Below are 17,157 nucleotides of genomic sequence, written 5' to 3'. Positions count from 1 at the left end.
GTGGCAAAGAACCCTCTGAAACAATTTAATTCATTTAAGATAGAGTACTATTTGGGAGTTGGTGCTACAGAGAGCAGCGCTGATTACATATTTCATTTGTATGTCCTGGAGGTATGCAGAATCTGAAAAACTAATGGAACTGAATAATAAAAGACTTTTGCAGTGTTGCATTATTATAGACATTTGTTGTACTTCTACAAACAACATGACACAGAAGAACAGATTATCTTTTCAGGATAGTCCCAGCAATCTGTTCTAAACCACCCAAGCTGAACTGTAAAAAAAAAAAAAAAAAGCTGCATAGTATAAAACAAATGAATATTTTTAAAAATGTAACTTTTAGTACACTGTAATTGAAAAACACAATTACGCATGCACTCTATGAAGACATGGGGAGTCTGCCACAGAAAGGCCACCGAGCCCAACACAATATCAAACTGGGGACATCTTTGCTTTCTTGTCACTGAAAAGTTAGTTTTTCCAAAAATGTACATACAAGCACAATTATCTGTATAACATTTGATGTGTATCAAAAGTTAATCTAGGGAATTGAAATGAAATGTGTCCAAGCGTTTGGGTTTGGCTTTCTAATTTAGCCTGACTAAACGAAATTCCCAAAGCAAACATCTATTGAAAGTGTTTCTCATATATAAATATGGTTTGTGTTAGAGAAGGAATTTCCTATATTTCACCCCAATGATCACTTATTGGATAGAAACAAAAATAAAGTTTGAGAATTTCACCTTATAATATCCTCTATGTTATGAAGGTGTGATATTTCAACAAATGTTTAAAGTAGATGACACATTTTCAAGACAGCATATACTGATATTTCCTTGCTGTAAATGCAGACAAACTGTCGATTGGTGAACCCTAATGCTGAGTGCCAATGAGTTACGTGGCTCTGAGTTAGAAAAACATATGAACCAAGATGAGATTAGCTGACTGAGGTCAGAGTTAGATAAAAACAAAATATGCATGATGACATGGGGGATTTCCACTTCCTTATACCCTTTGAGAGAAACTTTCCACGGACAGGTGCAAACTAAGGCATGGTGCATTGCCCGTGACTCAAACAGTAACCATATTATTGTAAATAAACTTTTGAAAGGTGTCATTCAATTCATAACAGAATGCAGAATCTATTAATGGGTGGTGGATGTCTTTCAAATGTACCTCATAGCCTCCATACAGTCATATTAAAAACATGTAATTAGCCCAGTCAGACGAGGTACACTCAAACATGAAGAAATTACGATATTTGCTATTAAAAACTAATCCTTTATCTGTTTACTCAGGTTTGAAAAAAACATCATACAATAATGGAGGAGAGGTGACTTTCTTCTCTAAGACCTCAAGTTAAGACTTTTAGCTCCCTCTGCTGACAACAAATAGGAGCACATAGGCTACTGTATTCAGGTTCTGTTTACTCCAAGACACGCTCAATTTTCCTTGTCATTTTTTAGTTAGTATTTTCAAATGGGAAGACATTATGTATCAGTGCAAGGTACTTTCTTATGTTTACTGAAGTTATTACGATTTCTTTGAACATTACAGTAAAAAGAATCAAAAGAATCAATACATTTAGTTTCATTTTTCATTTCACTTTTCATTTAGTTTCATCTTATGAGAGTCAGTATTTTCATGAACAATAAATATTCTTCTTTCTGTTAGAAGTGTTGGCAGAAAAGAAGGAATAAAAGACAAGATAGCATCATGGTTTACTGTGAGTGTGCTCAAAAGCTATTTTAGTTAAGATGTAACTCTGTTTTTTAATTGAAAAACTAAACCAAGACTTGTGAATAAGAATATTTTATTTTCAAAAAACAGGAATTAATGACATAACACCAGCAAAGCAGAAAATACAATTTAACAAAATCAATGAATCATTTTGTTTTAAATCACAAATGATGCTTTAAGACCTTTAATGAGAATGTAGAACTGCAGTTCTTTACCACTTTGATATTAGCTTAAAGCATTTCTGCAGGGAAGTGTAAATGTAAACAAATGAAACAGTAAACACATTATTAACAATAATAAACATGCTATTTGGTAGTGAACACGTTTTTATTGATTTGTTGGCTGTATAATTTGATAATCCAGCAGAAGCTTCATCTCCTACTAATAAATCACAACTGACAAAATGATTCAAAGCTCACAAGGAAGTTCCTGCAACTAACAAACTTATCTCATTTTATTTACTAGTTTAGAAATCTTCAAATTTTGATTTTTAAGGACATAAATATTAAATGGCAAACACATTTTAAAGCTAGAAAAATCTCTTGTCCAAAAACATGCATGTGACATATTTTATTACCCTAAATGGTCCTTGGTGTGAATGTGAGGTGTGTGGTGACCTGTCCCTCTGTGTTTGTCCTGTCATGGGCTGGGGACTTCCCCAGGGTGTATCCTGCCTTCCCACCCAATAAGCTGGGATTGGCTACAGTGCACTCTGAGTCTGAACATGATAAAAGACCATAGAAGATACTGTAGAAGGATGGAAAACCCTTTCTTCTAGGATACATGTGTAAAATAGGCTCATCATGCTTCTGAGTTAATGTGGGAGAAATCAAGTGCTGTTGGATTCAACATGGTAAAATAACTTAATTAAAAAAAACAAATGAGAATGTGGATGGCAAGGCAAACTTTTATTGACAATCACAACACAACAGCTTCTTGCTGACATACTCACACTTGTTCATTTGGTCTATGGTCTTCCTCTTCCTCAGCTGAATGTGTTTTGACTGGTTCACTCGTGTCAAGTTGGCAGCCATCCTTCAGTTATCACAGTACTGTACCTTTGATGGGGACAGCATCAGCACTGTGATAACTGAACCAGGGCAGCCTGTCATATCTAGTAGCCCATGACTTCACTCCTTTAATGATTCATCCATAATAGCCAAGCTGAAGGATCAGCAGGTAAAAACAAAACATTTAAACATTTTTACTTGCATGTTTGTAGCTTGTTTGCGAGACTACACACAAACACAGGTTTTCATCTCAGTTACATCGGTCCTGCACATCATCCACAACGAGAGCAGATGGATTTATGTAGACTTTGGAATAGAGATATGTCTCCTCAACTACATGACATCTTGACATGGATAGGATTTAAACTCTAAACTGTGAAAATGTTAAAGAAAAACACATGCAAACAGAGACACTGCTCGTGCATTGCTGTTTTTATGAGATATAAGAAGGAAGTGACTCTAACAACAATACTTCTCATTTTAATTGTACAGAAAAAGCATCATTGTTCTTTAATTGTAAAGAACAATGAAAAGAACAATGATGCTAATAGTTAAAGAATAAGAAAATGAATATTTTCAACAAAACAATTCCCCTGGAATTGCGGATGTTTTTTGTGGTGCTGGTGCTGATTGCAGGTATTGATCTCTGGTCCAGGAGAGCAGTTGTAAGTTTAGGAACTTATTCAACAGGCCCTTTGGTCTTAAATGTTACAATGTCTGAAGAAAAAAATGTTTACATGTACATGCACAAAAAATATAGTTAAATTATTCATTCAGCCCTTTCAAAACATTCAACTCTACGTAATGAAAAGTCTTTCTTAATGTTGATAGTTATGAGGACGACAGGCACACCCTTCCCTTTCATGATATTCCTTCTCCTAGTTTCACGCTGTGACTAACCCATGGAGTTCCAATGGGATGGTCTAACAAGCTGATAGCGTTTAGCAATGTGTTCACAGTGCAACAATACTTTACAAGACATTCATGTGAAAATGAAGGACTTTTAATAATACACGAGTCTGTATGTATTTCGATCTATTTCACCTACTGCATGAAGCGCTGCGATCTGTCTGCACATGCAAGCAGCGACTTTCCATCACTGTTTCCATCTTGCTGCTGCACAAAAGGCTTGTTAATGTTTCAACTCATAAAACGGTCACGGTGCAAAGATTGCTCTCCCTCGCGCGCCTCCTTCCTGCCCGGGCACGGTGGAAGCAAACTACTGAAACCTGTTTTATTCATACCGACCACAAGGCCCAGTGATGTCAGACTTGTTATGATTCTCCTCGCGGGCTCCGCCCCCTTCTCGAGCAGTCGCGTCTCGTCTCTGGCCGACGTAGCGGCTCCTCCTCCTCCACAGTCCGCCCTCCGCACTTCATGTAAACAACTCCATTAGCCCCGCTGCACAGGACACTGGCCAAAAATGTTGGTCCCTCTCGTACGTGCGGAGCAAAGCAACATGTGCGGCGACTAAGCAGAGAACACACACAAACACACACAAAATGACAGGCATTAATACACCGCCTGGAGTTGCGCGTGACTATATAAGCACAGCAGCCCGCGGTGAAAGCGCGTCCATGTTGCGTAAATCCTCGATGTAAATAACAGAGGAATGGCTTCAAGCCTACAAACAGTAAAGACAGCACACGCCGATACAAATGTTCTGATCATGTAAGAAAAGGCATAAATCCAACAAAGAAAACAGAAAAAAAGGCGGTGCCACCGCTTGTTGCTGTTATCAGCGAAAAAGAAAAAGAAAAGAAAAAAAAAACCAAGTTAGCTGCATCTCAACAAGAATTACGGTCGTGCCAGTGCTCAATAACATGCATGCTTGTAAACATGCAATATATGTGTGGCTTGAAGCGCAGTTAAGGGGAAAAACATAAATGCAATGTTCGTATCAAATATTGTGCAGCCAAACGTTGACGCCCAGCATTGCACACACACCCCTTTCTGAACAAAAACAAACAGCATGCTGAAAGATCTAATATAATCATTTTCCGTATTTACGTTAGGTCAGCATTGCCTATATGATGCATAACGCGTTGACTTACCTGCAATATTCCCGTTTGATTCCTCGTGTTTACATGAATATTTTTAATGACGCAGCAAGACCACACAGAGCAACGTGATTGTCGCCATTTTTTGTTGTTATTGAATTCTCCAAAAGCCATGTGACAAAATGATGATGATTTTAAAAACAGGCTTCCGGGTGCGGCCACAGAAAGTAGTTGCGCGAGGCTATAAAAGGTTAATCTTCCGAGTTGTTTGTCTGATGGATTAGTCTGGTCACTCCACTGACTGCTGAAGACTGAAGGCTGTGCGCAATATTTGACAGCTCCGGGACGCTGCCGCCGCCGTATGGCTCGCAACAAGTACTCACCAGATTCCTCCCGTCCGCAAACGTTGCGCGCAATGACAGCGACTCATGTGCTTTTCTGCGCCTCCTGTCAGCAGCGTCAGCCCATAACAAACAACCACCCCACCAAGCACAATCAAAATAATACGTCTGATCGGCTCTGAATTTTGTCAACAAGTAGTTGAATGGAATAAGAAGAAAAGAAAAAAAACAGTCCACCTGTTAGTAACAGTAGTGTGTACCAAAAAAAAATAATAAAATAAAATAAATAAATAAAATAAAAAATAAAATAAAATAAATAAATAAATAAAATAAAATAAAAAGTAAAAAGTATTGGATATGCCCACAGAAAATGATTTACTTTGTATCAAAATAGTTTGCTTAGACAAATAATTCTGCTTTTCACTGACTCAAATTAAAAAAACAACGTTTTAGCAATTCATACACTTAATTTTGATCCCACTTTTATTTTTTATTTCATTTGCATCAATTAGCATGAACTCACATAAAATAACCAACCTGAACAGACACCGCAGATATAAGTTCCCATGGATATTTCTCCAGCTGATAACTCACATATCTTAAATTAAAGATTGGATTGCTGTAATGGCTGCAATGCCGTAAATTATTGGTAACCTTTGTTTATTAAGCTACAAAAAGTGCATTGGGCAGCAAGAAATTGTGTGTATATGCTATTTTGATTATTTCAATTAAAAATGTTAATATGCTAAATAATATGATAAATAATAAATATTATATGTGAATAAATGATACATAAAGATATGTTATTGAAACAGAATTATTGCCTGCTTTTCCCTACACTCCTTAGTTAATAGATAGATGATAGATAGATGGATAGATAGATAGATAGATAGATAGATAGATAGATAGGTCAGGAGCATCATCGTCTTGTTTTAGACTACAGTTTTAGGCAACAGTTGTACAAAAACTACAATAACCAGATCACACCGCAAAGTTTACTCATCCGCATTTTTTCTGGTTGATGTGCGCAGGAAAATAGGGCGTTGTGGAGACTCCCTCATTCATTCGCAGAGAAAAGTATCTCGTATTAAAGACGTCGACGAGCGTAAGTGGGCTGGAAGGGAAGAGGGGGGAAAAGGGAAGGGCGTTTTGACTCTGTGAGAGCAGGATAGCATCGCTGTGGTCTCTGCGTAAAGACCCACAGACTCCACTCATACGCGTTTATTGACATCGGCAGAGCTGGTTTTAATAAGACGCACAGATCGCGTGTGCAGTTTGCTCCAGAGGTTTGGTAAGAGATCCCCCTGCCTTTCTGTCGCAACCAGGAAAGAGTGGCTTTTGAGCAAGTTCTTATTCACTAGCTGTTTGTTTTTAAGGAAGAGATGGCGAAGTTTTTCCGAGCTGCTATCATGGGTCCACCAGGATCAGGGAAAGGCACAATATCAAAGAGGATTGCACAGAGCTTTGGCCTGCAGTATCTGTCCAGTGGACACTTTCTACGGGAGGGTATAGCTGCAAAGACAGGTAGGAGAACTTTGCACATGTACTCGTTGCACAAACAAAATACTGTGGCGTCTACAGGAAGAACCATCTTGCAGAGTTAACTGTTTGTTTTGGTTTTCCTGTTTTGCATATGAGTATCTCGCGATTCGTGCATCGTTTTTTCTTCTGCAAACTTGAATGCTGTTACTATAAAATGCAGTTATAGCAAGGGGAAAAAAGTTAAAAAATGAAACACTCCGAAGATAAAAGTGCATTTTCTGGTTCACAGTGTTTCCTGTAACCTGAGGCAGCAGTAAACCTGCAAGCCCCCCTACCCCCACACCTCACAACAGCGATGTCTGAATGACAGAACACCAATTTTATTTTTCTTTTGATTTCTCTCTTGAAGTTCACTTCTGAAACTGTCTGATATATGTCACGCAGTAAGATTCTTGTTATGTGTTTTTTTTTTTAAACCATCATTTTTGTAAACATTTTAAAGCACTGGTTGTGTTTCCATACAGCTGGAATCAATTTGAATCCCAGCATGTGCCAAACTCCAAGGATACTTAGAATGCAACAGATTTTAGTACAGAAAGTCTAAATTAAAACATGCACGTGGTAAATTAAAATGGTTTAGTGATATTGTGACTCACTACTCAGCCCCCTTTCCTTTACAAAGAAGCTTCAGTCCCAGATCTATTGAATTCAGCGAGTGTTTGAGACAGTCAAACCCTGTGACTTGGCATGAATCTTTCTCTGATTATCCACCACAGGACCCAAAGTTTCCAGTATATGGCCTGGGAAGTTCACAGGCTGTGGTCAGATATTCACACACTCCTCTATCTATCGTTACCTTGTGTTTCAGAGGCAGGGCTGTTGGTGGGGTCCTATGTCGAGAGGGGCATGCTAGTGCCCGACCTTGTGATGAACAGACTGATGCTGCCCAGGCTGGAACAGCTAAGTGGCCACAGCTGGCTGCTGGATGGTAAGACAAACACTGTTTCTCTTACAATAAAAGTTGTACACTGAGTGAGTATGTTGTTTTATAGCAATTCCAAGTCTGTGTATGTGTTTTCACATTATGAATCTGTTCTTCATAATACTCATTCATAGCAGTGTTGTGAACTGAATGTCTGCCACCCCTAAAATCTGATTGGCCACCATTGGTGCCACCCCCAAAATCCCCAAAGTGACACCCTAGCAAGAGACAAGCCCATCAGGCAAGTTTTTGTTTAGTTTCTTTCTTTCTTTTTTCTTTCTTTTTTTTTAACCAACACTTGGCTTTCATAAACAGCCACACAAAGTGCTGTATCTTCATGGTCTTTCAAAGAAATCAAAGGAAGCCAGAAGGTGCGTTCTACATTATGGCTTCATCTGAGAATGATTAGTACTCTGAGCTATATCTTTCGCTACCAGCAGTTCAATACGCACTCCAGACCGTTGCTTAACCTTCAAGTAGTCACACAGTATTTACTTTAGACTTAGATTATGCATGAGTTTAGTTATAGATAAAAAAGAAAGAATTGAAATAAAATGAAACACGTTTGAAGTTGGATCAGATTTGCTTTTCCATGACTTACACTTTTGGAACTTTCCTCCAACCTAACTGCAAAATTCACACCGTGACCTTTGTACCCATTGCATTAAAACAAAATAAATACTCAGTTAAATTAATATTTTGAGAGTATTCAAAAAAAGTTGATCCCAGAATGTTTATTACTGTCATATTTCATCTTCAACTAAAATCATTAAACTACAAAAAGCATCATGGTTGCTGCACATATAATCAGAAAAAAAAGAAAAGCTACATGTTGTCTCAAGCTTGCATATTAGATATACTATGTACTACCAGCAAAAGAGGTGTCCATCGTTCAATGATTGAGTGTTTAACTATAAAAACAATTGTTCAACATACCAGAAAATGAAATTCAAAAGAAGTCAGACAAACTTTGTGTCTCAGTGATTTGGCTGACATCACTGACTAATATCTATTTCCTTTAGACCAGTGGCTCAAAGTTTTTACAGTGTTGTCACTTGAGAAAAGAGCTCAGCACCATTATGGCCTGACCATACAGTAATGGAGGCTTCCTCTATTATTCTATTAGCTACGTGCACTTATTACTTATTAATATTTGTTCATTTTAAATTTTGGAGTATTTTGATTATTGCATGCATATTAAGTCTGTTCCAGGCTAAATATGCATGTTATTATCAAAATAGCTGTATGTTTATCTATTCTGTTTCATATTATTTAATAACTACCTGAATTTTATTATGTAAAAGACTTAACATGCATGTAAAAGTTAGGTTTTCATACCTTCTGAGGACATGGCAGTGTTTCAAGCAAGTCTCCACCTGTTCAAGTTTTGTTTTCAAACCTTTTTTTTCTAACATACTTTTCTTGGCATGGAATTGTTGGGTTCTTCTAGGTGAATATATCTTGAGTTGATGCTGTTGTATTTGGTGCTATTAATTGAATTGAACAAATTTACTTACTCCAAAATATAAGCCTCACTTTGGTACTGTCATTAAACATGTGTTCATGTAAAAATTTATTCTTCTCCTTTTTTTTGTCTTGAATTGTTGTTCCCAAAATGATCTCAATGTTAACCTGTAAACACATTTTAATGCTGCAGTTGCATACAATTTTTCACACTTGCATGTACCGACATGTTTGTTTTTATGGTCTAAATTATTAGTGTCAACACAATACCAACCTCCTCCTATATTTGTTTTTAACACCGTGTTACACTCATGTTTTTCACTGCTCTCTCACCAAACAAAGCAGGCGTGTCACCTTATATCTAACGAACCGACAGCACATACTTTGATACATCTTTTTATGTGTTAAAACCTTGGATTAGTTTCTTGCTGTCACTTCATGGGGGGTGTGATCTGAACATGGTGTGCTGCGGCAATGACAGACGTAAGGTGCAAACAAAAGATCAAGCGTTGTCACTTTACATTGTTGCTCATAAGGAAGGATTAAGTAACGATGATCCCAAAGGCATGAAAATCAAATTAAAAGCAGGGTAGTGTTTGGGCCCAAGTAAGGAGCCTGTCTTATGGAGCGCTTCAGTCACACCTGTATCACACACACAGCTCTTTTATTGTTGATTCTGATTACGTTGAAAATGTCTCTAGTGTTGATTATTTGTTAAAATATGTTGTGCTTTATATATGTCAGAGTTGTTAGATTGACCTTTTAGTTGAGTGTGTTTAAGAATGAATGTACTTTTTTTTGGGTTTGATTTTATTTTTTTTAAAGGAATCTGGGTACTCTGTGTGGAAACAAGTAATGGAAGTGTGCTATTTAAATTAGAGAGAGAGGACAAAAATAGCTGTTTGAATTCATGCCAACTCGACCAGCGAGTTGATTGAGGACAACTTGACTTCGAGTGTAGAGTGAAGAAAGTGTGTGTGGGCGGACTTTTATGCTACTACAACTTTAAATTTAATGTCTTTCAGCAAAAGTAGAACATAAGACTATATTGCAGCATAACTTGCCTTCAGGGATCGATGTCAGTCACGATGTATTTATGTTTGGGATTTCATGAACTGACACAGTCTTAATTCTGAATCAAACTCCAGTAAAGTAGGTCAGTTTCTCTTTAGGGCCTGCCTTCTGTCCCAACCTCTCATGCTGTTGTGAGAATGAGATCTTTGTTTCATAACAGAGTCTCCCATCAACCAATGGAATAGTCGCAAACAGATTTCCAGATTCTCATGGTCCACAGGAAATCAAAAGGAAATGATTTACACCCGCACAGGATGACCTTAAATGACTCCTGGTGTTTATTGACTTTTTAATAATTATCTCAAAAAAATCATTTTTACATTGATATTTGGTGTTTCAGTTCCTCTTTTTCTGTGTGTATTCCACGCAAATCTTTTTCATGTTAATACTGCAGTCAGAACCACAATATTTTGTGTACATTGGTGACCTTAAGTATGCAAATTGCTTCAGTGTCTTCCAGTTTGACAACTGGTGGCACAAATTCAAAGCTTTGCTGTGTGAGTGAATTCATTGACTCACGTTTAATCCAGTTTTAATGTTAATAGCATGGGCGCTTTTAACAGAACACTTGGAGAAACCTTGAATCTAAATTAGCTTCTACCAGCCTCTAGTTCTAACCTTCAAACTAGTAACAGCAGTGAATAAAACGGTGAAACGATTCAGTATATTCCTTTTTATGGCGTGTTTTCATCATGGGAAAGACTCTGCCAGCTTGAAAAATGCAGGTATTGTAAGCAGTAAAAAAGAAAACAGTATATAAGAAATAGTCGTTGATGGAGCCTTAAGTTATTTTATTATACACTGTATTTTTTTTATTTTATTTTTTACTGGTTGACATTGAATCACACATTTTCCCTCCTATTTCTGAAAAATGTTCTGTCCTCCCCCTCTCTGATAAATGTTTCTAGGCTTTCCTCGAACACTGGCACAGGCTGTGGCTCTGAACAATTTGTATCAGCTTGACTTGGTCATCAGCCTGAACATCCCCTATGAGACTTTGAGGGAGAGACTGAGTGATCGCTGGATTCATCCAGCCAGCGGGAGGGTCTACAACATGGGCTTCAACCCACCACGAGAGCAGGTAACGTGAATCTGAGAGTACCAGCATACATATCAGTAGTGAAAATATTATGCTTGGCACTTTGCCCTTTTGTGGTCACAACTGTGCACAGGTCGTCCTGCTCATTGTGATGGTTGTGTTTAAAGCTTATTTCTGTTTTATGCACTAACTCAGCCAGCTGGAACCTTGTCGTAATAAAAAATAGAAACCAGATGAGGGATAGTTATTTACCCACTGCCCCGCCCACGTGCACTATGACACTCCTGTCTGCCTGCCATTTTGTATCCTAGCTTCAGACATTTTGAGCAGACTGTTGAAACCAATGACATTTAAGGCAACTTATATTTACATTAAATTATATAATTAACTTATTTGTGTGCAAATGTGCAGTCTAAACTAAAGGGTTTCATCGAGGAACTGTCATCAATATACAACCTATAGTAGTCTGATATAGAAACAAGAAGTTTGCAGTTGTGCAAATACGTCTATCTGCTTTATGAACTCTTCAAACATCTTAACACATAGGACTTTAGACATTAATGATAATACATTGAAAGTTCATTTCATATATTTTCACTAGTACATTTCGTATTAAATTTTGAAAAATAATGTAATTGTGAAATGTTTTCTTCTGTTTGTGTGTAGTGGAGTATGTCAACACGTGTGGGAAAAATTACACTAATCATTATTCATAGGTAGCAGTTTTTGTACTCTTTCAACCTTACTCAAGATATTTTTGAAAATTTTAATATACATTTTGTTTGGGATAGCAGAAACTGACATTTCATTTTTTCACTTAATTCCAAAGTAAAACGCTAGTAAAGTAGGTCTTTAAAAGACGAAAAATAAACCTATTCACTACAGCCTACATATATATCATATGTGTGTGTCTAATGTGTATAATTTACTGTAGAGCTGTGCGATTTACATTTTTATATTCTGAGTTGATCATATTATGTTAATATATATATGTATATATGTGTGTGTATATATATATATATATATATATATATATATATATATATATATATACACACACACACACACATACATACATATATATATATATATATATATATATATACATACATATATACATATACATACATATATATATATATATACATATATATACATATATATATATATATATGTATGTATATATATATATATGTATATATATATATATATATATATATATATATATATATATATATATATATATATATATATATATATATATATATATATATATACATCGACCCATTCCTCACATACTGACTTGATTAAAAACAAAAATCCCCTTTACCTGGCGTTTTGTCTTTTTTATTTTTATTTTTTTTACCTTTGTTGCATTTTTACAGTGTCCTGACTTTGTGTTGTCCTCTTCAGGGTAAAGATGATATAACCGGTGAATCTCTGATTCAGCATGATGACGACAAACCTGAAGCTCTGATGGCCCGACTGAGACACTACAAAGATGTGGCAAAGCCCGTCATAGACCTATACAAGTTAGTGAACACATCCCTTTATTGATCGACAGTCTCAGCTGTGATTTTACAGTCGAGCAAACGGGCAGCTGCTAATGTTATGGAAAAGAGTAAAGCATATTTTGTTTTACGTAAAAGAGGGCCATATGGTAGCACGGTAGTTAGTGCTTGCCCCATAAAGAGGATGGTCTGAGTTCTAAAACCGGCATAGATGTTCTGTGTGTAGTTCGCAAGTTCTCTCTGTGTTTGGTTGGGTTCCCTCCAGGTACTCTGGTGTCCTCACACAATCCCAAAACATACTTGTGAGGTTAATTATACCCCTTTCCCACTGGCCAAAATACCCATTTAAACCTGCTAATAACCGGCTCCTCCTGGCAGTGGGAAGGGGTTTAAACGGCATTTCGACCCTGGTCGATCGACCCTGCAAGTGACCCGGGTTTTAATCAGCTCCCCCTCGATCGGCTTCAGTGGATAAGCCAGACCCGGGTCGATGCAGTAATTTACATGATGACTTTTCCATGTTGTTTTTAGACACAGCATGAGATATCCTTCATCATCACATGACCCAGTATTAGCAAGATAGCGAGATCAGAGAGCTTCTCTTAATCCGTGGGGAAGAGGAGATTCGTCAACTCTTCTCCATTGTTTTGTCTTCTCTGTTCATCCTGTGATGGACTGACAACCTGTCCAGGGTGCGTCCCGCCCTCACCCATAGGTAGCTGGGATTGGCTCAGTTGCCCCATCAACCTGCATAGGACAAAGAAGTATAGAAGATGGATGGATAGATGTTTAAAACAGAAATCCTACCAGATTTTTAGAGCATTGTAAAAAAAAAAAAACATCAAGGCAACTTTGTATGAACAACAAAAAAGTTGCTTCAAAATGCCCCTTTTCTATTCTGTGCTTAATGGTTAAAGTTGCATTATTTGCCCTGGCATGGCACCTCTGAATCTTTCATTATGTTGTTAAACCTCATTGTGGTTGCTACCGACAGCCAGGCTGTGACCAATTAAAAAGCTCTTGCTGCTGGATTCCTGGTTTATCATTTTATTTGGTTCTATTATTTCCTTTTGCAGGTCACAAGGAATACTGTACTCATTCTCGGGCACAGACACAGACCGGATTTGGCCTTATATCAACACCCTCCTCAGCACCAAGATGCTCATAGAGCCATCAGATACCTGCCAGACTCAGACACCCTGATGGGACTCCCAAGAATGACAAAACCATGACAAAAAGAAGAAGAAAGAGGAGGAGAAGGGAGTGGGTTTGCATCTTTACATGCTTACCTTTCAGCTGATTTGTGAGAGTGAGATTTCTTTTTTCTTTTTTTTAATGAACACTGATGAACAGGTTTTTGTGATACAGTCTCAAGTTGGTGATTTGAAGTGAATGGGTGTTTGCAAATAATTCACTAGCTTTATACTATGCTATCGTGAGACCATATATGCTATAATCAAACATTGAGGAAAAATCATCATTTTGTTTTATTTTTCTATTTTTTTCTCTTGTCTAAGTGTCAGATATATCCATATATTTTAAATAGGAAGCCAACAATTAGAAGGGGACTGGCAACACAAAAACAATGCTAAAATTATTGGAAACAACTTAAAAAATATACAGAAATCATAATCAAAATATGATTCATTTGTATATATTTGACTAGATATGCATCATTGTGGCAGCCACAGTAAAAACTTGCTGTATAGGCATTGTGACACTCTGACATTGAGGAACTGTTTGTTTTCCCTGAGTAGGAAGCACACGTTGAAATAAAATTTGCTTAGTTCAGCATCAGCACAATCTCAAGTGAGCAATAGCAATGTTTAGCAAGGCGTCTGTTTTTTTTTTCATCTTGCATGTGTGCAATATACACCATTAGGGCACCTGTTACAAAAAAAAGTTTATAAATCTTTTTTTACTTTAAGTTTTTCAGCTCAGTGTTCTTAATAGTTTCTCAGATGATATGCACTGTCTAGAGTTGCTATTCTTGACCATTTTTTTGTTGTAATGCTGCACAATTTTGTATGCAATCACCTTTGGGCCAGTACTCGACCAGTACCAAAGGTCCTCGCTGATGCTTTCCTGCACTCTGTGGTTGGGATGAAGACTAATTCTTTCAATGTTGTCACATTCTTTAAAACATATTTTGACTTTTTTTTTTTCTTTTTAAATTTGGAAAAAATATTTTTTTTTCAGTGGCCAATGTTATTGTGTAAAACACTGCTGGCGTTTTATGGGGTCAAGATTATGATTCTGACAGTTTTGTATATGTAAAGAAATTTCTCTTTATTTTTTTAGATTGAATGTATAAAGAATTGTTGCAGGGTTAACAAAACATAAATGTTTAACCTTGTAGATGTCTTTGAAACTGCTTACCCTAGTGTTTATTTTTGGCCGATAATGATTTATTGTAAAATAAATTAACTGACATAGTATCTTTTGACAAAAAATTTATGCGCAACTCAAGTACACAACCTGGACCAAATAAAAATGTTTTGCCTAAGAGATTAAATGTTATCGTTCATTTAATATTTTATGCTTAGTTCATACTTTGTAGAGTTATGAAAAGGAAATTGATTCTGATTTAGGGATATGCGACAACACATTTGCGATTGTTTGATTTGTCTGTGCCTTTGTCTGGTTTTGTGTTTTCCATTTGTGGGATCGAAGGTAACGATGCATTCTCTATGTTGCACATTTAGCTTTTAAAGACTTTGAGGTGGCTTTCATGATGTTGTCAAAAGACCAAAGTGAAAGAGGAAACAACTGTTGGAGTATAACAGCCTTTTGCAATTAAACTTTATCTTTGCAGATATGTGTTGGGTTTTTTTTTCAGGACATGTTTGGAGAGTTTGTTAACCTGTGGGTTTCCTGTGTGGGGCGTGGCACCCACAACTCTGCTGTTGTGGATTGTGAAGCTTTTTCCCTGTAATTTCTCAGTGTGCTGTTCTCAAACATTCCAAGAACAATAAAGCAATTATCTCTGACTGTATTCACAACTCCTCATGTCATTAATTGTAGAACCTGTTTTGGATGATGACAAGATATGGCTCACCTGTTTGATTTAGTGCCTGAAAACGTTGAGTGACACGCATAGAAGAAAAATAATTCATACTTACATACAACAATACTGTGAGTAAAACTATTGAGAAAAAATATATGATAAAATGGAAAATGTGTCTTCTCAAAAATGCATGTAATGCTTCCCATATTTCTCACATTATTTGAAAGATTTGAAAGAGTAGTAAATGGAATAGGCTTTTGTTTTTTCGATTTTTTAAATTTTATTTAAAACATGTATTTTTTGCTGAATTGGATTTCTTTATTAATAACATCCAGTGGATTTATTTTGCTTGTGTAAGATATGTCAAAATACATTTTGCAGACAATGAAGTAGCTATATGTGCAAAATGCACAGTAGCGATTTTTCATAGAAACTGCAAAAGGAAAAACTTATCTTACTTACAATGTAAATCAAAAGGTAATACTAACTTAAAATGTAAATCAAAAGGTAATAGTAATTTAAATTCTTATGTAGTCAGTTGTAACTATATCTTGTTGCCAATTCTGACTGCATGAGCAATATGAGGGGATTCATGTTACAGCTTTGCAGCAGTGATGAGGATTCCTCACAGGCTGTCCGAGTCATACTGTGTTTCCTCGCCTGCTTCTCTGTGCTCAGCCACTCATTGTGTGTATTGCTGTGTATGTGTGGGTGTCTGTGCTTGGCAATACTGCTCTTTTTCAATCATGTGAAGCACCGCATTTGCACCCAACTTAGAACAAGTTTCATCTGACTCTGGTTAGGCATTGTTTCTCAAGTGCATGTGCAATGCATGCAACATATGACATGCCATTCATTGAGAAATTAATTTGAGGTTGTTTTTCTTTTTTTTTTTAATAAAAGTTGCCATCAAAACAAAACTTTGACAATATCATTTTAGCTGAAATACCTGTCCTAGTGTATTTATTCAGTTTACCACTGCACATTCAGGTGAAGTGAACCTTTTTTTTTAATATTTAGGGTAGGTAACAGAGCAAAGAAAAAATCACTTTACATCAGGAAGTCCATATATTAATTGCATTCAGAGGTGTACAGTTGAATAAATAAATCAGTCATTATTTATTATACACTTTTCATGTAAATGTAAACTGTTATCCATCAAGGATAACCCCGACCACCCTCTCCACCACACACTGGACAGACAGCGGAGCTCCTTCTCGAACAGACTGATACAGCTCCGCTGTCACAAGGACAGATGCAGGAAATCATTCCTGCCACAGGCCACAGGCCATCACCCTGTACAACAACTCTCACCTGGCAGACAGAGGAAACTCACAACGGTGTGCTGCATAGGTCCTATTTCTCCACAACACTCTTATTTATTATCCAAGCATTCTCACTTTTTGTTATTCTGCTCAGCACACACCTCTTTCCTTTATTCAGCACATTTCACAGTTCGTGCTTATTATATATACAGTATGCATGTATGTATATATTTATATTTGTT

At 36.7% G+C, this 17,157-nt stretch overlaps 1 protein-coding gene and 1 long non-coding RNA gene across 4 annotated transcripts; one reads left to right on the top strand and one right to left on the bottom strand.

Annotated features, from left to right (window-relative positions):
• Positions 1–3,932: 3,932 nt before the first annotated feature.
• On the bottom strand, positions 3,933–5,088 carry LOC115381168 (uncharacterized). 2 transcript variants are annotated; one of them, XR_003930398.1, is made up of 2 exons: positions 4,805–5,088; positions 3,933–4,220 (listed from the first exon to the last, which is right to left on the bottom strand). It is a non-coding gene; the product is annotated as an uncharacterized LOC115381168 (long non-coding RNA). The 2 variants fall into 2 exon arrangements; XR_003930399.1 differs by having other exon boundaries at positions 3,933–4,163.
• A 1,072-nt stretch (positions 5,089–6,160) lies between these two features.
• On the top strand, positions 6,161–15,638 carry ak4 (adenylate kinase 4). 2 transcript variants are annotated; one of them, XM_030082425.1, is made up of 6 exons: positions 6,161–6,382; positions 6,472–6,615; positions 7,442–7,561; positions 11,002–11,174; positions 12,546–12,664; positions 13,720–15,638. In XM_030082425.1, exons 2-6 carry the CDS (start codon positions 6,474–6,476, stop codon positions 13,844–13,846), a joined length of 681 nt encoding a protein of 226 aa, XP_029938285.1. In that variant the 5' UTR covers positions 6,161–6,382; positions 6,472–6,473; the 3' UTR covers positions 13,847–15,638. The 2 variants fall into 2 exon arrangements, with proteins under 2 accessions (XP_029938285.1, XP_029938284.1); XM_030082424.1 differs by having other exon boundaries at positions 6,162–6,382; positions 6,468–6,615.
• The last annotated feature ends 1,519 nt before the right edge of the window (positions 15,639–17,157 follow it).

Source organism: Salarias fasciatus, chromosome 23 (assembly GCF_902148845.1).
Source record: "Salarias fasciatus chromosome 23, fSalaFa1.1, whole genome shotgun sequence".
NCBI classification, from domain to species: domain Eukaryota; kingdom Metazoa; phylum Chordata; class Actinopteri; order Blenniiformes; family Blenniidae; genus Salarias; species Salarias fasciatus.
This window is presented reverse-complemented; position numbering and strand designations above follow the sequence as displayed.